Below are 23,313 nucleotides of genomic sequence, written 5' to 3' on the forward strand. Positions count from 1 at the left end.
ATACACGCAGTTTTGGGTCATTTTTAGCACTGTATTTTGTAGTGCTGTTTGACAAAAAATTATCACTACATCACATCTCAATTATGTAGTCATAGTGCGGTGCAACTCAGTTCAGCGTAGTGTACAAAGTGCGGTTTAATTGGTTTTGAGTTGGTATTATTTTCAAAATTTTATGGCCAATTACTGGTTTATTATTTAGTAACCATGATAGTAAGTTTAAAAAATAATAATAATAAGTGTAACAAAAATTGTAACATAAATATATACAAGACAAAAAAAAAAAAAAAATCATAACAGATTAATAGTAAACTAAAAGTACCACAAGTATATATATAAAAACATAAAAAATAAAAATCAATGATGGTAAATTATATACAATTATACCTAAAAGTGAGAGGGTATCGGGAGAGAAGAGTGAAAGTGTGAGATGGAGAAGTAAATGAGGTTTTGAACTTTTGATTTTGTATATAACTAAAACAAAGTCGTTTTTAACGTGAAACTGGAACACGTTAACGTTGGTCTGTCTACTTATTTCATATAATATTAAATTATTAATATACATTTAATATATATATATATATATTTATATGGGTATGGTGTGGTGTGGTTCATTGTCACTTGTGGTTACTCAATTTTGTGGGCTATTTTGGTTGGTTTGGGTGTAGTTGTATTGTTTGAGTGGTATGGTGAACACACTTACATCGTAATCAACTTTTTTTTATCGTTGGATATTACTTTTTTTTTTATTCTCAACATACCTACCGAATTTCCTATTATTCATATGTTATTTAATATTTAATTCATAAACTCATGTTTTAAATATTATTTTAAAATTAAAAAGACCTAAAATTTAAAAAATTTATGATAAGAAAGTTATTATTTATAATTATCTTGATATTTTGTAAGTATGAATATAAAAAGTTCACTATTTATTTTTTTTAAATACTCATTTAATTAAAATTATGAAATAATTTAACACCAATAATAGACGGCATCAGTGTGCAGGAAATAAGTTCTGGGAACTATTCGACGACACCAATAACCTCCTACCTAAAGGATGGCGTGCTGCTTGACGACAAGGAAGCTGCAAGGAAGTTGAAGGTTCAAGTAGCACGCTTTGTTTTGATTAAAGACGTTCTATACAAAAGGGGTTTCTCCCGACCATATCTGAGGTGTCTCATCCCCGAAGAAGTAGACTATGTCATGCAAGAAATCCAAGAAGGAATCTACGGGAACCATTCTGGGTTACGATCATTAGTGCACAAACTCATCAAGGCAGGATACTATTGGCCTACCATGCAGAAGGATGCCATTGCTTACGTCAAAACATGTGACAAATGCCAAAGGTTTGCCAACCTCATCTGGTAGCCGTCAGAAGAGCTCACTCCAATGACGGCACCATGGCCTTTCGCGTAATGGGGATTGGACCTCATGGGTCCATTCCAAACGGCAATTCGACAGTTGGAATTTTTGGTGGTCGGTATAGACTACTTTATAGAAAATAATATGAGAAGAAAAAAGTAAAAATAAAAATATAGTTATAAACACCAAATTATCCAAGTCATGTTATATTATGTAATAAAATAACAATATGTTATTATATACTATCTTTATAATGCAATAGTATAACATCTATGAAATCAAAGAGAAGAAAAATATAACAACTTAAAAACATAACTTAATTATATCAACCCAAAGTAGAGTTTCAAATAATGCAAAAAATCATCAACCAAAGTAGAGATGCAGGAAAAATAAAATATTCCACCAAAAAATGAATAACAAAATTTTGAGAGAGAGAAAGAGAAAGAAAACAACCTTTTGTGTGTGGGAAAATATGCATAAAATGAGAAAGGGAATTGTAAATTTATAGTAAGAGGAGGGAATAAGAAAAGCCAAAAAAAAGGAAAGATAAAAAGATAGAGGAAAAGTGATATTAAGGTATATAGTAATGGGAAGATGAAAAGGTTAAAGAGAGGGGTAAAGTTGAAGAAAGTATAATAATAAGTTGAAAAATTAATAAGAAAAAAAAGTTAAAAATAAGAGAGAGAATGTTGGACATATGTTGATGATGTGGCTCAATAGGAGTGTGTGAGGGTGCTTTTTTCTTAGCACACAGGCTCATGTAGAAACAAGGATCCTGGGCCCTTTACTTGTTGTTTTGGTGGACTAAGCTTGGTTCACTGCAACTAAATGGGATTAATTACAAACTAAGTTGTGCGCAAGTCACATAAAACTCCTTAAGACAAAAATGCGATTCCTCCTAAGTAATAAAAAATATCATTATAAGTGTTTTAGTGTCATAAAATGACCATTTACTCTTACAAAATAAGTAAAATAAATATTCATAATATTCACAATGAGAAAGAGATTGAAATAGAATATTTAGGGCTTATCTTTTATTGTATAAACATTTAAAAGAGTTCCTTCACTTGGTACCCCGAGTGTACTGTCATGAGATCCCGGACGTACTGTTGTGGGATCCCGGAGTGTACTAGGCTTGTAAGAACCAAGAATGCTGATTCTTTGAACTATATGATCTTTCTCCATGCTTATTATGCAATGGAGTTTTGTCATTTCCCTTACCTCTGTAAGTCCTACATAAGAACACACTATACAATATACATATCTTCAAATAATTATTAGTTTCTTAGATTAGGATATACATTTTAATACATATACATATATGTAAATGAATTTCATGAGAATGATTCAGCCATAAGGATTTTGGCCCCAATTCTCACAGACTTAGTGCTTTTTGCACAAGACTTGGGGGATTTGAAACTCAAGTCCAAGTGGCTTTGCTTGGGCATTGCCTTCCAAGATAGTTAGGTGAGACAGATTTTTGTGGGAGAGAGTGATATCTGAAGTGTGCATGTTTTGGCATGTGTTTCTTTGGAAGCTAAGTATGTCCAAGGCCCAAGTTGAAGTGAGGACCTCGGTAAAAAGACTCAGCTTTTGGTTGAGTAAAAGGAAAACTACGAAGTAAGAAAATATGTATTGAACAGCAAGAAAGCAACAAAGGAAAACAATGTTATAAAGAAACACACGAAATAACTATTAAGGATCCTCCAATCACTATGAAATATTTCATTATTTTTCTTAATTGTAGATTACAATGTGTTCACTAAGACGTGTTACAAGGTCCAAATAAGCTCAAAAATTACAGACTTAGATGGCTATCTAAGCCTCTAAGACTTGCAAAGTTTGAATCCCATTGAATCCAAATTTATATTCTACAATGGGTTCTGGGATACTGGGCGCTATTTTTCTACTTTCTTTGAGTTTTTGACAGAATTTTCTCTACGATTCTTATTCTGATTCCCTATTACTAAATCCCCTTTTCAATGTTGGTTGCCGTCTCTTTTTATAGTGTCATTCTAGGATTCGGATACCACTGATTCTCCCCCCTTGGCTCCCTGGGTACCAGAGCCCTTGTTATGTCAGCCACTTTAATAGCTGGTTCTTTCCCTGTTTCTGATAGTTTTCATCTTTTAGTGTTGTTTCTCTAAAAGTTACTTGTTGGGCGTCTAAAAGTCCATTCCTGGGCGTCCTCGGGTAGCTAACTTTCAATCTCTCTTCTTTCAAGGCTTCTTACTTTTTAGACTCAGCTTTTAGTTGTCTTTTCTTGCTGTCATTTTTCCCAAACGAGCCGAATCCATTTCTGCTGGGTTGAAGGTTTTCCCAGCCACTTCCCCTTATAGTTCTTCATTCTGGGTTCCCCGAGGTACCAGTCTTTTGTTCATGAATTGTCACTCTCCAAGCTTTCTGGTTCTTTGCTGCACCACTGGGTGCTTGAGAAGGACATATCTATTCTTCGTTTCTTGTATTTCGTGGTGTCCCTTTTGAGTTATCTCAATCCCACTTTAGCTGTGCTGTACGTTTCGAGGATCCGGAGCCTCTAGCAGCCTCTGGGTATCCCAGCCCAGTTCTTTCACTGGATTTTGCTGTATTTTTAATGGCCTTTTTGTTGGAAATTTGAACATACATAGGGCCTTGATGTTGATTCTTCTTACTGCATATCCTCTGGCCTGACCGAGATCCTTGCTGCATGTCCTCTGGTCTTACCCGAAATCCTTGTTGCATGTCCTCTAATCAAGATCCTCTTCTTTTTTCTTTATTATTTCTTTCTTTTTTCTTCTTTTTGGGACTTTGGGCCTTCATGGTCCTTCTTAACTTCATGAATTGGGTCTCCTTTTATTAAGACCTATGGTCTTTTCTTACTTTTCATGGAATGGGCTTTCTTGTGAAATTTTGGCCCTCAACAGAGTGTAGCAATAATAAATGTTACACTTTAACTTTTAGATATGTATATAGATATAAATTACTTAGTAGGTTATTCAGGATCCAAATAGCAGGGAAAAACAGAAGTTGGAACTTCTAGAGATTGCTCGCATTTTATTTGGTGAGTTATATATCTTTTTATGCTAATTGTATACTAAGCATGGTGTAATGGTAGCTCTCAGAATATTTTCTACGGGGTTATTCAAATTCATGTTAAAGAGGTTGACAATGACCTCTAATAAAATTTCTTATTTCATCTTGATCATTAAGATGATAAAATGAGATATTTTCTTGTAACTCATGATCCGTGGGAAGATTTTTCAAGTCAACACGAGTTCTCTTAGAAAATAAATTTTAGATAGGACATGAATCTAGGGTCCTCATATAGATACTAGGGGTGCAAAATTGGACACGACCCGCAAACCCGACACAAAATTAACAAGTTATGGGTTGAGACTTAATGGGTTTGTGTCATATTTGGGTTAACACGACGGACTTGTTTGATAAATGGGTTGGGTTAGTGTTTAACCTATGAAACTCGTTTGACTCATTTAATTAAATGAAATTTACCAACATACCTTTCAAACCCTAGGTATATAAACTTATTAGTTGTTGTGGTTTATTTTCTTTGACATATTGTGATTGATTATTTGTGATATTGAGATATGCTTTAATTTTGAATGATTATTTGTGATGCAGTTATTCATTAGTTTTGAATTTTGTATTTAAAATATTTATATATATCTTGCATTATTCCTCACATTTATGTCTTTCTTACATATAATTAAAGATCAACAATTTGATTCATAAATCAAATTAAATTTTCTAAAATAATTGTTAAATATTTTTGAATTATGTCCAAGAATTAACATTTGATGAAGTAAAAACTTCAACATTTAACGCTCTAAAAATTTACTTTATCTAAAACTACTTGGAGAGAACGTAGTGTATAATTTCCTAGAAACGATAGAATACCCTCCCAACAACTCTTCTTCATCTCCACCGCCGCTTTCTCGTAAGTTTCGGATCACACGCGTCCCATTACGTCATTTGAGTCGGCATACTGCGTCTTCATCAAGTGAAGTGAAAGCATTTTAGTTAGATCTTCTAGTTCTGTGCTGATGTGGTATTGGGTATGGTTATATATTGTGTTTTATTTGCTGTATTCTTGGGGGAGGGGGGGTTAACCTGGATATCTTCCTGGGAAACATCAATTGGCTACAAGCTTATTTGTGATATCATGTATGTCGTAAGGTTCCTGTTCTAGTTCTGTGCTGATAAATCAAATGATACGATAGCAAACTTATGGGGCGTCAGATGATTGCTGTTACTTTCATTAGTTAGAAAAACCATTTTTATATAGTTATATCTAGTTTTTCTAGATTCTGTTGTGTTGAATATGAATTGGCTGCCGGATGGGCGGTACATATAATAGTATGCTACATGGTACTGACCAAATTTTCGTTAGTGTTAGAAATTGCTGTTGAGGGAAATTGTGAGTGCTACAATTAAGTTACGGACTCCATGTTAATCGCTTTCATCCCTAGTTCCATGTGATGTGTGTTAGTTAAAACAGAGAAGTTATTGTGAAATATACTCAAAATAGCTTCCTGTTAGTAGCTACAGCTGAAATGTTGATGATATTTTTATCATTGGTCTGGATAAATAATGTTTGATTCAAAGCTCTGAGATAACTGGGTTGAAATTCATGCTATTCTATTACTTTCTCTGTCAGCTTTCTGCCTTGTGGGAACCAGAGGTTTCTGCTTATGATTGCTGGTTATTAGTGCTGGTTCTGTTCAAATTCAATTGTCAGAATGGATAAAATTAGTAGTTCGGATTAGGCTAGTTGGTTCCTATATGGTGATTTATAAAACTAGTATGCTTTCCTTAGTTCTTTTGTGAATCTGTTCTGCTTTAACTAGTTATTCTGATTCTGAACAGAAACATGTTTAATTATCTGTGTTTGGTTCAAGATCTTTTATTTGATGAAATTTATACTTGGTGCTTTTAATGTCAAGAATACAACTATATGATATTTCTTATCTATATAGCATTTGTCTCCCTTCCCTATTCAAAGTGTTAAGCCACTTAAATTGCCATTTCTTTGAGCTATTGCTCTTCTGACAGCCACATGCTACTTGTGAGACTGTTGGTGAGTGTGACTGATTAGTTTGGAGTGTGTTGATTTAGTATGTACATATGTATTTGGACTCTTATTCTCATTAGGGGATGATTGTGTCTTATGAAACAAGACGGTCGTATAAAAAAGAGCAAAACATGAAAATTTTGTAGATGAATATCAAGTACCCATAATAAATGTTGAAATTGAAAATGTTTTCCAATCTTCCAAATCCAGTAGCTTTCGATATTATATTGATCTAGAGAATTGTTGAAATCATTTGGTCAGGGAAGAATGATTCCTTTGGTAGTAGAGTGGTGCTTGATGCTTACTTTGTTAAATAAGTGACTTCCTAGTGCTAGAGGAGAATGTCCTGATCTTTATGATTCTCTATTGTTATTCCTACAATGACTTATAAAATGTCCTCGTTTTTTTTTTTTTTTTGGTATGTAATGAATTTGGCTTGTCTTGATTCCAAAATTTCCTCTGTTATATTCATTTGGTACCTTGGATTTTTGGCACTTCTTATTTATATAATTATTTTTTCCTCTAGCTGTGGGAAGTCTGCATTCGGCAGTTACTTTTATGTATGTACACTCTTATGTTAACCCCTCCCTCGGGTAAAGTTTAGCTCCAAACTGGATTTGAGCTATCTCTTCCCCACCTACATGGTGATTTATAAGACTATTTATGTTTATATTTAAACAAGTCTCGTAACTTATTAAAAAAGTCATGTGATCAAAACTACACATGAGTGGTTTTTTCAATCGTCTCCAAACTAGTTTGGAGCTAATTCTTTCCTTTGCTCTAAGGGTTGGCTGGGCGCCATGAATTGAGTGGAAGGGAAGAAGATGGTCTTCCTTTTTATTATTCCTCTCCTGAAACTATCCTCTAAACACCATTGTGAACTTTGATGGTGCTGATATCTTCAAATAGAAATCTTTCCAGAAAGCATAAAGCTGAGTTTTTATCATTTTTTAGTCTATGATTGGTGTTACATAAATGAACAAAGATACAGAGTGTTGCCACACCTACAGAATGGCTGCTAGGCAGGCTGGTGACTGTCTTCTGGTTCTAAAGTCTCTTCAGACCTCTAGATCTCTATCTCTACATTACCTTTTTTCCTCTTTATTTTTATATAATTTTTTTTTCACTTATCTGTAATTTTTTAATCTAGCTATTGTCAAATGAGAAATCTATTGAGTGAACGTCACTTTCATGCTGAACACGAAATGAATGACTAGATAAAGGCAAATGTGTGGAGCTCGGCTCATGAGAAATGCTCTCTTCTTGTCCATGGTTTCTCTGGTTCTTGGGCAATGATATCTGATCATGGTGGTGAGAGGATGAATGGGGGCCATTCATATCCCAACCTTCATTATTGAAATTGGACATCCTTTGCGTTTTATGAATGCTGTCTAGTTCACCTTGGTAGTGATGAAGAAGATGGACAGGAGACATGGAATGCATTGGGGTTTCTGGCGTACTGGTTGAATGTTGATTCTGTTTTATGTTTTTCTTTGCTTTGTGGTGCCACTTTCGGAGTGCATTTGCCACTCTTTCGTTGAAGATTGTTGGCTTCATGTTCGAACCCATCTGTCAATTGTCATGAATCATTTAGATTTCTTTATGCCAATGAATAAAAAGATTGACAATCAACATGGAATAATACTTGGTTGATGAATTATTGAATTATTTATTTCCTCTGCATATTTAGGGTAGCAAATCTTACCTGTGTTACCAAAGCATATAGAGGAAGAGTCACATAGCTGCATAGAATCTGTATGAGGACCCTGCTCAAATGGCAACAATCACCAGCATCATTAAATTCTAGTTTCATTCGTTTAGGGAATGTCAATGTGAAACTCACCCCATAGATATTCTGATGATCACATCTTCCAACTTCTCATGGAAGCAAGATTCTAAGCCAAATTGATGCTGGTTACATAGGAAATAATAAAAATCAATTTTGGGATTTTTTTAGGAAAACCAGTCAATTTTTTTAAAACTAGAGTTAGTAGCTGGATGGTTTACCCAAGTCCACACAAAGAAGGCCAGTTGAAAGGCATTCTGCAAGAGCAAAAGAATGATCAAGAATGGATGAAATTATAAAGTGGATTAATGGCATACAATAAAATATTTGATAGTAGTACCTGAAAGAGAACAAAGTGGATAAGATAAATAATGAGGCGAGGGCGATTGAACCAGAAAAGGTCATCACCAGGCTGAACTAGTGGAGTTCCTTTAACCACCCCTCCTCTCTCTTGAATTCTCAAACCCATCTTGGTTATAATGACTTGTAGCTTTGTCCCAATCATTAAAATTATCTAGAGAAGCACCATATCAGCAATTAGATGCGTTTGCTGGAGTGTCCAACAAAGTGAATATGTGAAATGGGCTAAGATGATGCTTACAATCAGTGGAAGGAAGGGCAGCCACAGATAAGAAAACCAACCTGTAAATTTTAATAAATAAATAAAGTAAGAAGAAGAAGAAGATGACCAAGTTTTTTTTTTTTTTTGGATTAAAACGAGTAGGGGGATTTGAATTCATGCTATCTACATTGGGGAGATTATATCTTCTATGACTAATATGACATGATATCTTGTTTGTTTGTTTGTATCCTTCAAAGGGTAAAAGATTTTGGACTTTTATATGTTTACATTGTATTAGCAATGTAAGCTTACATGGTACACATTTTGTTTACATTGTTAGTACAATGTAAACTAGGAATTTTCCAAAGATTTTTATTAGGAAACTTCTCCATTCAAATTACTAGCTACTGTGAACGAGAATGTTGCACTCACCATTCTCTTGCCCTCCCCCCAAAAAAAAAGAGTAGAAAGAAGAAAAAGAAAAGAAAGGCTTACCATGGGTATTAAATAGTAGAAACAATACGGCAAAAAACCAAATTGTTGGGCTGCAAGTGTGAAAAAGAATATCAATTGTCCTAAATAGTGAGAGTTCTTTCATAATGACACAAAAATCAAATGCTGCAATCTAGCCTCTATAAAAATATAAGTAGAATTCAGTCTATACTTGATCCTACAAAACATTTGTCAATTATTTGGATGGCTCAACAACTAAGAGCACGCACCTTATACCAACAACGACTTTGAAATCCTCTTCAAGTGACCTCTTGATGTATATCTGGAAATTAAACTTTGTTTGACTCTCAGGTGCTAGATGTGCCTGAAGAAATCAATTATCAAATGAATCAGAAAAGCTCTTGGCAACAACAAAAAATGGCATTGTAGACTACAAGTATAGGAGGCTAGCTTACAACGATAAAACCATGGCGCAGGGTCAAGTAATCAACTTTGGGGACTGATCTAAAAAACTGTCGGAAGAAACAAACCTGCAAATTTGGAACATGCAAATTGTGTATATATATATATATATATATATTTTTTTTTTTTTCTTTCCTGGCTTTTAAAAAGTAAATATGTAGACAAGCCTTTTTGAGTTTTTGGTGCTCACTGTCCATAAGAGGACTGATGATCGGCTCCAAAAGCTTAAGTGCCGCCGCCCAAACGATGTGTCCCTGGCAAACCTAAATCTTTCTGGGTCTGCATCACAAACCTCACTTTTTTTAGTCACACATGCAGTATCATAAGACGTTCGTGTAAAAGCTTGATACTAAAGCTTGAGCTTTAATTTTGTGACGAACGGTTATCTAACTTAGTATCATTGTATTGCTAATTATCTATGAAATCTTTTGTTAGAAGTTCATATTTTGGGACAATCTCTTATGATCTCATCTAACATTAGAGGAACTGAGGAACGCTGAATAATTTATAACTAGGGATAAAGGTACATATAATATGTTTGCAACTTTGTAAGCAATGTTAAGGAAACAATTTTTTCATACTTGTTAGAGGTGTTAAATTGTAATTGAAACATTATTTTCACATGAAAAATATTATAATTTCTATCTATTTTTATATCACAAGACCTATTATATGTTGCTCTCATGGTACGTAGGTGAAACCTACCATTGGAGAAATGGTAGTCAGCTGTCCTTGTTTCCATTTCCCATGCCTTCCACTTTCTCATCTGCAGAAGGCAAAAAGTTCAGCAAAATGTTGCATTGATGGGAGAGCGATTCAGATTGATTATTGATACCTTTGCTTTGCCTAAAGCCAAAGTGATTATACAGTAAAGTACGTGGAAAACCGCAAGCACAAAGATGAAGATATGGAGTTGATGGATGCCTTTCGCTGAGACAAAAGAAACTTTACCCTGCACATATTCACCCAAAATGTTTATATTATAAATGCTGTGGTTGATTAGTATGCTTAGTCCCACATTTAGACGATAATAACAAAAATTAGTGATTAATATTTATTATTGAGTCTAAATTTATTAACCACATTGGATTAAAAATAAAATGGTGTCCTGACATATTGTATTAGCAACTTACAAAGAAATATGAGAATAAATAAACTACATAAAACTTTTGGAGTAAAATGGTGTTTTTGTCATATTGTATTAGCAACTTAATTACAAAGATAAATGAGAATAAACTACATTAAATTTTTGGATTAAAAAGGGTGTCTTTGATATATTGTATTAGCGACTTACAAAGAAATATGAGAATATATCAAACCATGAAGAATGGTGACCCGCATGAAAGGGGGATGAAAAAAAGGTACAAGTATAACTATATGGACTCGTACAAATTTCAGATTAAATATTACGGAGGCAAAATATTTCATGCAAAAATAATACTATGAGGAGGAAAATAATTCAACATGCCTTGTCTACGCATTTGTCATATCCTGCAGCGGCTAAAACACGTCGAGTATTACCACCGCCGCCAAAGTCTGAAATTGTTAGAAGCCTCCGGTGGCCATTCTCTTCGTCCTTGTTTAGTTTTTTCTCTTGATTTTTATTACAGGGATGCCATGTTGCCCCAACAGCCTTTGTTATGCATATACTCGAAATGGGTCCTTGTCCAACTGTTAGGAGCAAGGATATGAACCCCAATAGCATAAGCTCTGAGAAAGAGATCCTTGAGTTAAATATATAATAGCTGACTCAAACTACAAATAATTATGTTCTAAATTATATGTTTGATAATTAGAGATCTAGCAAACCTGATTTTATCTTTTCAAGAGCTTCGTAAAGAGCACTTTTATGTCTCTTTGTTAACCACTGCAGGGTGCAAAAGGCACATCATCATTCATTACCAACCCAACTAATTACACTTACAAAGAAAAACCATAAATAATTGTATAAGCACTAGCTAGAGAGACTTCTAATATAGCGTTTACCTTTCCTATTAAGTGAATGACATGTTCAATGATGATAGAAACTACAACCAGCACAAAACACACTACTGCTACTGCCCAAGTTGGCGTTTGCTCCAAGGATTGTCCTCCCTCTGCTCCTGCCATCTACAATTTCTATATTTCTTTTTTCTTTTGGCCTATAATAAGTTACCGTAAAAGAAATTTAGGGAGCAAAAGAATTGGCCTTTTTACCGATTCAACGAGTTGGTTGAGCAAGAAATAGTGAAATACATGTGGCAAGAGAGGAAGCTATGGCCAGTTGACCACTGAAGCTTGCATTCCAATGGAGAGGTGAAGACTAATATATAGGAAAGAGTCCAAGGTGGAGCAGTCGGGAGACCTTGACTTTGGACGTTAGCTACGGGAATGGGAAGGAGACTGGGATTGAGACATGGAAATAATATTAACGGGATGCTCCTCTTTTATATAGGTTTTATTTATTTTTTAAAAATTTATACTGTATTGGAGAAGGAGAGGTTATTATTTTTTGATAATTTGATAAATGAGAATTTGAATTTCAGATATTTCCATTAAAAAAATCAAAAAGTACTTACCAATTAAAGTGTTGAACTACAATCTACTAGGCTCTTGACAAAGAATGAGAAATTTGAATCTTAGTCTTCACCCTACTTAATTGTAGTATTAAAATATATGATTTTTTTTTTCTTTTTGAATTTAAGATAAATGAAATTGATATTATATCAATCACAACTAATGATCTCAACAAAACAAAAATGATGTCTTTCAGTATATTTTATTTTACAATATTTGTTTACTAGTCTCACACCACATTGGAATTTGTAATATTTTTTAATTATAAGTCCTATTCCTTTTTCTTTCCTTTTTTTTTTTTTTTTTTTTATTTTCTTTTTGGGCATAAATAAGCCTTATTCCATTTGCTTGATAAGTTCGTGTGGTTATTTATGATATAAATACATAGTTTTGGGTCATTTTTAGTACTGTATTTTACAATGCGGTTTAATAAAAAATCATCAGCACATCGCATCTCAATTATGCAGTCACATTTGTAGTGTGGTGCAATTCAATTCAGTTTAGTATATAAAGTGCGATTTGGTTGGGTTTGGGTTGGTATATTTTTCAAAACTTTATGGCCAATTACTAGTTTATTATTAATAACCATAACAATAAGTTTAAAAAATAATAATAATATGTGTAACAAAAAAAAAAAAAAATATATATATATATATATATACAAGACAAAAAGAAAATTCATAACAGATTGACAGTAAACTAAAAGTTCCACAAGTATATACAAAAATAATAATAATAATAATAATAATAATAATAATAATCAATGACAGTAAATCATACACAATTATACACCTGAAAGTGAGAGGATATTGGGAGAGAAGAGTGAAAGTGTGAGACGGAGAAGTAAATGAGATTTGAACTTTTGATTTTGTATTTAACTAAAACGAAGTCGTTTTTAACGTGAAACTAGAACACATTAATTAACACTAGTTTGACTACTTACTTCATATAATATTAAATTATTAATATACATTTAATATATATATATATATATTTATATGGGTACGGTACGGTGCGGTGCAGTTCACTGCCACTTGCGGTGTGGTGTGATTACTCCATTTTGCGGGCTATTTTGGTTGGTTTTAGTGGAGTCATATTGTTTGAGTGGTATGGTGAACACACTTATAGTACCTATCGTAATCAACTTTTTTTATGGTTCGATTACATTTTTTTTATTCTCAACATACCTATTGTAGGGTCATATTTTTCAGGCCAAGCCCAAAATGAATGGGACTTCAGACTTGTGAGCCCGGTACAATGAATTTGTAGAGAATGGGCCAAAAAGCTAGGTTTTAGCGTATGAACAACGGTCATTATGGTACTCTTTACGATCAGGTTGAGGTGGACTGGATTCATCAGAGAGGATCGGTCCTTGCCACGGTCTGGGGAGCTTTTTCTTTTCAATGCCTCTGGTGTGTTGGGGGGTCTCCACCCTGCCCTTTCTGTCTCACTTTACTCCATTTTTATAGTAGTTTCATTCCTCCTGAATGAGGCCCCTAGGGTAGGTACTTGTCCCATCAGCCCTTCCTTCCAGTTGTTGGGAGTGGTTGTAAGGACAGAAAGGTATGACTGTGTCAGGCACAAGACACCGAATGTGATAATGGCAGTCTTTCCTTTCAACACTTTCATTGTCCTTTTCTGCTTTAGTACTTTTCCTGCTCTGTGAGATGATATGGAGTGTCACTACCAATAGCAGATTACCTCCTCCATCCTCGGCTACATTGTGCCGAGGAGGACTCTCCCCGCGGTCGAGGAGAGATTTTTCCCTTGGGCTGGGCCTTTGGCCCAATGTAGTCATTGACATAGGCCTACTGGTCTTTTACCCCACACACCTATCAAATTTCATATTATTCATATGTTATTTAATATTTAATTCATAAACTCATGTTTTAAATATTATTTTAAAATTAAAAAGGCTTAAAATTTAAACATTTTACGATAAGAAAGTTATTACCTCTAATTATCTTGATATTTTGTAAGTATGAAAATAACAAGATCACTATCGATTTTTTAAAATACTCATTTAATTAAAATTATGAAATAATTTAACATTGAAAAGACGATATATATGATATGGTGTTAATTTTATGAAATGGATCACAAGTGCGTTAATTTTTCATTTGTATGCATGAACAAATTATGGTATGGCATTCCCATCAAAAAACAATTATGGTATGGTACTATCCCATCAATATGATATGATATGGTGCCAACTATTTTTTTTGAGGCATGGTGTCAACTATTTTTATATAGATCGATATATAAGTGGTTAGATTGCTTATTATCCAAATTGTTCAAATATATCTACCATTCTATATATAAATCATAATACTGAACAACTTTCATATTTTTTTCTTTGTTGTGCATATATAGAAAAGACTTTTTTTTTAATAAGCAAAAAAAAAAAAAATTGATCCCATCATAATTTATGCCTTCCATATGTATGTCTTATTCAATTAGTCTACATGTGAATAATTTTGAAACATATTTAATCTTGCTTTGCATAACTCCAAAGTGGAGAAGCCAAATTAACAAATGATTGAATTGCATTCTTTCTACCAAAAAAAGAATTGTATTCCGATCAACTAAGTTGTACTTGGCCTTTAATAAACTATGATCATTTTATTCTAGATGAATACCATATCATATAAAACTACTAATTAGTCTTCATGTGTGTGTATATATATATATATATATAACTTTTACTAAATAATGTTGACCGGGTAGGGATGTAATGAAATAAACAAAAAAAAAAAAAAAAAAACTAGTATTTTATTTCATTCGTAGAAACTCTCCAAATTACTTTTCTCTATTAGTCAAAATTTGATGGTGGACTCAATCATGGACAATACAAGTAAATAAGGAAAAGTTGGAAATTGTAAAAAATGAAAAGTGAAAGAGAAGTTGCAAGCCAATTTACAAAAACCAAACGTTCTTCTAGGGAAATAGGACGTGATTTTGGGGAACAAGACCTCCCAACACAACAGATTGACATTTGACCTTGTAATTTAAGACTGTCTCAACTCTAAATTTAATAAAAGTACTTACCAATAGCGTATTCATTACTACTAATAAATTCCATTCAGCAAAAAAAAAAAAAAAAAATAGTACTAATATATTCCACCATGTGATGAATGGTTTTTCCTCGTAGCTACGACTTAAAATTTATTTTTATTAATTGTGTAAAAACTAAAAATACAATTATATCTTAAAAATAATGATTTTTTTTTATAAAACTTGTACAGGTTCCTTTTTAAATGAATTTAAATTGAACCAAACGATTAGTCCTCAAAGAGCTTGGTATCAAAGACAAACCTTACATCATCATGTGTACGTGCCTTCAATTCAAACATGTCATAGGTTCATAAATTAGTTTAGTACTCACATCTCTTGAATGTGTCTTGACTCTTGAGTTAGTTGGCCAAGGAAGCAATCAAAACAATAGGGTTTTTTTTTTTTTTTTTTTTTTTTTTTTTTTTTTTTTTTTCCTTTTAAAGATTGGATGGATTTGGGGTGTTAATTCAATAAAGATTATCTTTAACATTAGGCAAAGATGTAATGGGTTTCCTTGATGCAGGGGTGGAGCTAAGTAATGTATTTTTGGGTGGGGGGGGGGGGTGGGGGGGGGTGTTGTCATGGCCCCTCCAAATTTTTTTAAATCCTCTTTAATTGTGGGTAAAACTAGGTCTCAGTCCCTTTAACTTAAGAGCTGGCCCCTAAAAAATAAAAAGCTCGGCCCCCCTCCTACACGTAGCCATAAGAATTCTCTTCTCACACCCCAAATCCCCACTTTTCAGCCATAAAGATTCATTTATTTTGTTTTTGTTTTTTTTTTTTTTTTTTTGTTTTTTTTTTTTCATCCTCTATTAAAGGCACAGTCACAGGCAAATCCCTTCTTTATTTATTTAAGAGACTTATTTATTTAAGAGACTAAGACCATATCCTCCTGATATGCACGTCCATGTCCTTGTCCTTTACTATAGTTTTACACTTTACACTTTTTAGTCATTCAATTTTCCTAATATGATAAAGTCATAAAACTGAGGTGTAGTACATTATATTTCCCAAGTAATTAAACTCTGTATTGAATTTAATTTTTCTTTTAAAAATGATAATATTACTTGTATTTTATTTGTCATGGTAAACATGTGTTTGAATTTGATTGAAAAACATAATGTATTACACTTTAGATACTACACTTAAGTTTTGCGATTTCCCAAAACTATTATAATATCCCCTTGCACTTTATAGCTATCCAAAAGACTCTACTCATCACCATCACTGGGTGCTCTCTCTTCAATTTTTCTTCATTAATTCTTCCTTATTATGCTCTCACATGATCACATTTTCATTAGCTCTTTCCTCTTCCTTAACAGAGTTTCCTTATTTAAAGCTAAGAAAATATTGATAGATACCAAATTCTTCTTCTTCTTCATTGCTATTTTAGTTTAATTTCTATTTATTTATCTTATGATCTTCTTTTATAGTTCAATTTCTATTTAGTTGAGAAATACATAAGTGATTTTGAATTTATTTTTTACCATAGTAATCTAATTTAGTGATTTTATTATATTTGATTGCTACAAATGTTATAGACATAATTGTTCAAAAGAATAAGAGAAACTCAAGGGGGAGAGGGGGGGGGGGTGAGGGGAATGATTTAAAATGCTCAATTGGCCAATTAGCTTATTAGTATTTTGAGTGCTAATATATGAAGGAATTACACTGAAAAAATAATTCTAGAGCAGTAATCTTATTATGATTGTTTGGATTTAATGTTTGTTTTTCTAAACTAATGCGCCAAGACATGTATGTATGTATGTATGTATGTATGTATGAATGTCATATTTTGAATTTTTCTTAAATTGCAAATTAATATGATTGTTTTATCTTGGCCCTCCAAACAAATATTCCTAACTATGCCCTTGTCCTTTTCTCTTTTTTTTTTTGAGAAAAAATAACCATCTCTTTATTAAGAAAGGCCATCTAAATCAGCCTGCAATACAAAATGAACGTCTAGTGAAACATCTTCCATCCAGACTAATAATTAAGGATTTAAAATTGCTCGTCTAGCCAGAGAGTGAGCAACTGAATTACAATGTCTTCTCTTGATGTATACATGAAAATTATTTTTAGTATATATATTAGGACATCTAGTTTAAGACCATCTTGATAGCTGATTTAGACATTAAACTTCTCAATTACTATTAAGTACAAGTTAAAAGGATGCAAAGATGATCAAACTAAGGGCTATACTGATCTATATCGAAGAGAGACAATAAATGGCAATTAGATTTAGGACTTTAAAGATCTAATGGATTAACAACTAAAAACTTGCTATGAAACTAATGAAATTATATAAACATTAAAAGGTAAGGATTACAAGAAGACTATTTACATGCTTTAACACGTTAAAAAGATCCTAAAATTAGAAAGCAATTACAATAACAAGAGAAAAGTTTCTATTGAGTAGTTTGTGATGAGGAAATTGTGTCTTATTTTGAGAAATAAGCCTCTATTTATATTTGAGGTCTTTGATGGTTATTGATAGTTTTTTCTCTCCATGTGGCATTTTTTTTCTTGCACTTCAATGATTGTCCTTAATTCTATGCTTTGTTCAAAACTTAAAAACTATCATTACTCCCTTTGTTAAGAATAAAGTAGAATACAAAAAATAGTACAAAAATTTGTATTCTATAAAATGAGGGTTTTATTTATTTATTTTTAGAATCAATTAGATAACGCAAGATTGTGATTTCCTCACTAGCACCGAAAATGGTCTCATGATCAGAATACTCAAATTTAATGTTTTAATTGACAATCATACCGTTTTATTGTGTTCCAGTATTTTTTTGTTATATTAAATCATTATATCATTACTAAAAATATATACAACAAATGCTGATTCGATCTGTCCATGGGTTTATAAAAGGCAGGGAAGTGGTCCAATTTGTAAGAAAATAAATCGTTTGACCCTCCAACTCCCATCAGAACATATGGTTTTTGTCACATTTAATTTGTGAATAGTCACTTTCTCAAAAAAAAAAAAAAAAAAAAAATTGTCAATAGTCATAGTGACGTCATAGTATAATGCAAGTCACACTAACACACATATTTAGCGAAACAACACATGATGCTAAAATTTAAAATTTTAAAGAGGAAAAAAAAAAAAAAAAAGTCCTACAGTCCTACTCACATTACTTTGTGCCAGGACTTCAAAAAGAAGCCCTTGTATTGGGATGGATTTTTTCCATGGGGAGCCCAGTTGAACTGGGTTTCAAGCCTGGGCCCAATAAAACTCATATTTAAGTTTCAACATAAGAATTGTGAAGCCCACTGGGGCACTCTAATAGAAGCAGTGGCCTAATTAGTTTGAGGCTTTGACATAAAATTATTGGAAAAAAGAGATATGGGGGCATTCCGAGAATTGAACTCGGGACCTCTCGCACCCTAAGCGAGAATCATACCACTAGACCAAATGCCCTCGTTGTGAACAATTCTATTATTATTTTAATATATATTTAAACATATAAATAAAGCAATTTTAAATTTTTAACACTCACACTTGGGTGCGGAATTGAGGATCGTATTCCTAGGAATTTAAGGTAGGCCATTTGGCTGTAGCAAAACGTAATTTTCTACAATTGTAATTTTCGAATGATTAATTCTATATTTACAACATTTTTCATAGCAAAAATGCTATACTAATATCAATTTCACAATATATTAAATTAATTAACAGTGGGTAATGGACAAAAAGTTGTGAATCCATATAAAAAATAGTGGATAAAAATTATTTACTACTTATAATCCACAATTTTAACAAGCAATAAAATTGAGTGTGTCCTAAACTTATTATTTTCAATTATAAAATTGAAAAATTGCTATTGATCCTCAAAAGGGCCATCATTCATGTTACTTTTTTTTTTTTAAGAAAATCATTCATGTTACTTTATTGTGTGACTTTAAAAACTTATAAACTAAACAATTTGTGAAAAAGTTTGTAATTATAGACTTATTGAATGTAATTACTAGTTATCCTTCTTTTTTTTTTTTTGACCAAGGACAATCTCTTATTTGCCAATAAATACCAATTCAAGAATCCTCACAGGACATAAAGTTTTGCACTAGATATGTGCAAGACACAATATCCCAAATAATTGTCGAAGGGCCATTTTGGATGAAGGGGGAGAGGGGGGGAATACATAGGATGGAGGGGAAGATAGGGAGTCAAATTTAACTTTAAAAGTCACTTTTGCTACCCTTTTTTCACATCTACCTATATCATACACTGTATATTTAATTATTTTTTCTCTCTCCAGTTCTCTCACAACTCCCCCTCTTCTTCACCAAATCATAACTCGTTGCAACCTAAAACTCCTTTGCAACCTCAAGAACCACATCAACTACGCTGACTTGATTAGGCCCTCGTTTGAGACAATCTCACTCCAAATTAATCTAAGTCTTTGGAGAGAGAGAGAGAGTATAAAAAAATCATAGAAAATGTTTTTGCTAAGTTACAAAATAGGCCAAATCTAGTTTTTAAAAAATCATAGAAAATGTTTTTGCTACCAGGAGCAAAGCCAGTAATTTTTGTTTGGGGGGGGCCGAGGTAAAACTATCCTATTGATTTGTGATTCAAGAAAAATGCAAACCATAACATACTATATACATACATACATGTCTTCATGCATTAGTTTAAAAAAAAAAAAAAAACTTAAATCCAAAGTATAAGTCATAACTCATATATAATACTGTAAGATTATTATATAAATTTTTTTTATTAGTGTTGTGGGGGCCAGCTAATCAGGAAGTACTGTTAAGGCAGTATTAACTAGGCCTATGGCCCGATCCGAGGACGTTAAACCATCCGAAGAGGTCCAGATAAGATTATAAGGAGAACGGAGTGAAGAGAGGAGTAGAGATAACATGAGATAAGTCCAACGAGCGTCCGAGGATAAAAGCCATCTCGGCAACAAGTGTCCGAGGTCAGCACGAGTGCCATATCATCATGGACTTACTTCGAAGTTACCTCATCACTAAGAGTTAGATATCAGACAAGGGATAAGAAAGAAGAAGGACAACAAATATCTTCAAAAAGCTACTACCTCCGCATTAACTGACTCTCAATCAACTCTCTGGTCGCATTAATGTGGAAGTGATGCCTGAACAGTGATCAAGCAGCCTTACAACTATTAGTTGATGGTTCTGGGAAGTACTGAATAGGACAGGAAGGAGTTCTTCGAATCTAACTTACACGTGTGTGGTAGTGGCGACACAAAGACTAGGATATATAACATGGAAAGATGTACTAAAAGGAAAGGATCTGAAAAAATAGAGGATGATCTAAGAACAGGACTGTGACTTTGGTATCACTTTATCATTCAACAAGACAACATAATACATACTCCTTGAGTTATTCCGAGGACAGATTTTCTAATCTTACTTGTGTCTAATGGTCTTAAATTACCAAATTTAATCGTTTTTCTTCTGGAATAGATCTAGTTCTTTCGTCCACGCTCTACAAATCTATTGTTTGGGCCGCTTGGGTTTGAGCCCAATTCTGTTTTAGGTCCAATCCAATTTCAGTCCTTACAAGTGTTATTTTTATTAACACTCAAAAATATTAACAAGCTAAACACCTAATTGAACATCTAAAGGTCATTTTTTATCTTTATTTTTTCTTATTTTTATGAAAAACTATAAGTCCATAACATTCATAGAAATTAAATATCAGTACATAACAAAACTAGACTATATTTACAATTACAAGAAATGATATTCATAGAAATTAAATATAATAAAATCACTATAAGAAACCATAAAATAAATAGAATTTATATTCAACCAAATTAGACAATTATAGTCAAAAATAAATTCAAAATCAGTTTCATAGCTCTCAGTAGAAATTGAACTAAAAACGAAAATAATAAAATAAATAAAAATTATATTGAAATAGCTCAAAAGAAATGAAGAAGAAGAATAACTTTGTAACATAAAATGCATTGTGGAAGAAAGGACTGGGATGAGAATTGAGAATGGGAAAGGAAAAAAAAAAAAAAAATTTAATGACTTTTATTGGTTTGCATTGTACTTGCAATGTAAACTTATATTGTAAACATATAATAAAATGTAGTAAATATAGTATATATTTGTAAAAAATATACAATATATAGTAGAACTATAAAGTAACACATGGGAGGGAAGACTTTGGCCAAAAAAAAAACTTTCTTGAGAGTTGTTTATCTTATAAATGCTATTACACACTTTTTTATTTACAAGAATACATCTTTTGTTTTTAGGTGAAAAGTTGAGATTCTTTAGGGCAAATTTGGCTAAAGGGGTGGGGGGGAATCTTTGGTCTTGGAGGAGCGACTTTTAAATAAAATAAAGTGATTGTACTTTTCACCTACTATTATTATAAGGTTTTTAAATTTTTCTTTGTTTGTGAAGGGGGGGGGGGGGGGGGGGGGGAGAGGAATAGCCCCTTTACCTATAACGTAGCTCCACCCCTGCTTACTAGTTACTACTATAGATTATTGGTGTTTTTGCTAGCAGTTAGCCCAATGCGCAACAAAATTTATCTACGTTGCAAGATAAAGTTTAAGTAAAACATCTTTTTGTCGAACCTAATGCTAGTGCTCTTATTGGTTTTATTGTGTTTATTGTTAAATAGTAGTACCATTCAAGTTGGGTTTGAGGAATGACTTAACTAATTTGTTACCTTTTTAATTTTTATCATTTTAATATGAAATGATCATTCTTAAGATTCAAAACATACATTTTTTGTCCAGAACCTTGTAATTTAAGTAGTACATTTAGTGTTTCCAATAAAAAACATTTTATGATTTAAATATCTTATCTCTCAATTATCCAAAAAAGGGGAAAAAAAAATCATTTTCGTTTATCAGTTTAGGTGGTATTTAACTATTTATGGCTTTTAATAAGAATGAGTGTGGATTCAAGTATTTGCCCGCGTATCCCATCTTTACTTTGAGAGAGAGAGAGAGAGAGAGATGGTACTCTAATTTATTTTCTAGGTTGCGGTCAAATTTTTTTAATGTGAACTTGTGAAGTATGAATAGGTAAATGTAATAAGTCAATGGCCTACCATTGAATTACATGCCACTTTTTTAACATTAATTCACTTGCACGGATTAAAGAATTTCTCCAATCACTTATGAAAATATGGTTCAGATTTCTCCTTAATTTCTATATGTTCCAGCTGAAGCATGAAATCATACTGTAGTTGTTTTCCATTTTTGACCGGAATATGTCGTATGTGCCATGTGGTAAGCATGCATGTACGCCGTACAAGTAATACCAGTACCATATAATATGTTTAATTAATGTACGGGACTTGATTACTTTACAAGAATTGAGAAATATCATGTTCAAAATGCTTACATAACGCATGACCCATCTGATTTTTTTATTCTTTATTTTTAAAGATTTTTTTTTTTTTTTTTTATGAGATATTTTTAAAGAATTAAGTGCAAAAAGAGGCTTGTGGTGTGCATTATTAAACAAACACATCTATTCAGCTAAAAAAAAAAATCAAACAAACACACCCCATTTGTTCTAAAATTAACCAGCTATTCATTTTTATATTTAAAAAGAATTATTATTAACAAAACCTTTCAAACAAAAGTGCCCACAGCAAGCATCCAAAATGCTTTCAGGGGCTTCATGCATGCTTATTAGTTATAACAACAGAAATGCCTTTTTTTCCTAACAACAATATGGGTGGTAGAATTATACGTTATCATAATTTTTACCACAACTTTTATATATATATATATATATATATATATGGGGACGGAACCAAGATTCATACTTAGGGGGCCAAAGTTTAAAACCAAAAAAAAAAATTATGAAAATAAAAACTAACATCTATTTCATATCAACAAAATGCTATCTACACAAATAAGTATTTCTTAAACATTTCATATTATAAAACACAATCAACAAAGTATAACATACAAAATAAGTGTTTCTTATTTTATGTGCGATTTTTGTTTAGTCCATATTTATTTATTTTTATTGTTGGTTTGAAGTTAAAGG

General features: G+C 32.5%; 1 protein-coding gene and 1 non-coding gene across 2 annotated transcripts; both read right to left on the reverse strand.

The window, feature by feature from the left end:
• Positions 1-6,831: 6,831 nt before the first annotated feature.
• Positions 6,832-11,881, reverse strand: LOC115952323 (MLO-like protein 6). Its single transcript, XM_031069485.1, has 15 exons — positions 11,680-11,881; positions 11,503-11,560; positions 11,162-11,403; positions 10,529-10,645; positions 10,399-10,459; positions 9,884-9,972; positions 9,687-9,761; positions 9,501-9,595; positions 9,274-9,323; positions 8,818-8,858; positions 8,557-8,730; positions 8,438-8,473; positions 8,274-8,341; positions 8,136-8,196; positions 6,832-7,999 (listed from the first exon to the last, which is right to left on the reverse strand). Exons 1-15 carry the CDS (start codon positions 11,800-11,802, stop codon positions 7,577-7,579), a joined length of 1,713 nt encoding a protein of 570 aa, XP_030925345.1. The 5' UTR covers positions 11,803-11,881; the 3' UTR covers positions 6,832-7,576.
• A 6,780-nt stretch (positions 11,882-18,661) lies between these two features.
• Positions 18,662-18,733, reverse strand: TRNAP-AGG. The gene has a single exon. It is a non-coding gene; the product is annotated as a tRNA-Pro (tRNA).
• Positions 18,734-23,313: the final 4,580 nt, after the last annotated feature.

Source organism: Quercus lobata, chromosome 7, assembly GCF_001633185.2.
Source record: "Quercus lobata isolate SW786 chromosome 7, ValleyOak3.0 Primary Assembly, whole genome shotgun sequence".
NCBI classification, from domain to species: Eukaryota; Viridiplantae; Streptophyta; class Magnoliopsida; order Fagales; family Fagaceae; genus Quercus; species Quercus lobata.

What these genes read in the sequence shown, in the direction of transcription:
- LOC115952323 (XM_031069485.1), bottom strand. Translation starts at nt 11,802, where the DNA reads ATGGCAGGAGCAGAGGGAGGACAATCCTTGGAGCAAACGCCAACTTGG. An exon ending in AAAGTCGTTGTTGGTATAAG is followed by an intron (nt 9,324 to 9,500) that starts GTGCGTGCTCTT and finishes TCACACTTGCAG; the next exon opens with CCCAACAATTTGGTTTTTTG. An exon ending in ATCATCAGAATATCTATGGG is followed by an intron (nt 8,197 to 8,273) that starts GTGAGTTTCACA and finishes CCATTTGAGCAG; the next exon opens with GGTCCTCATACAGATTCTAT.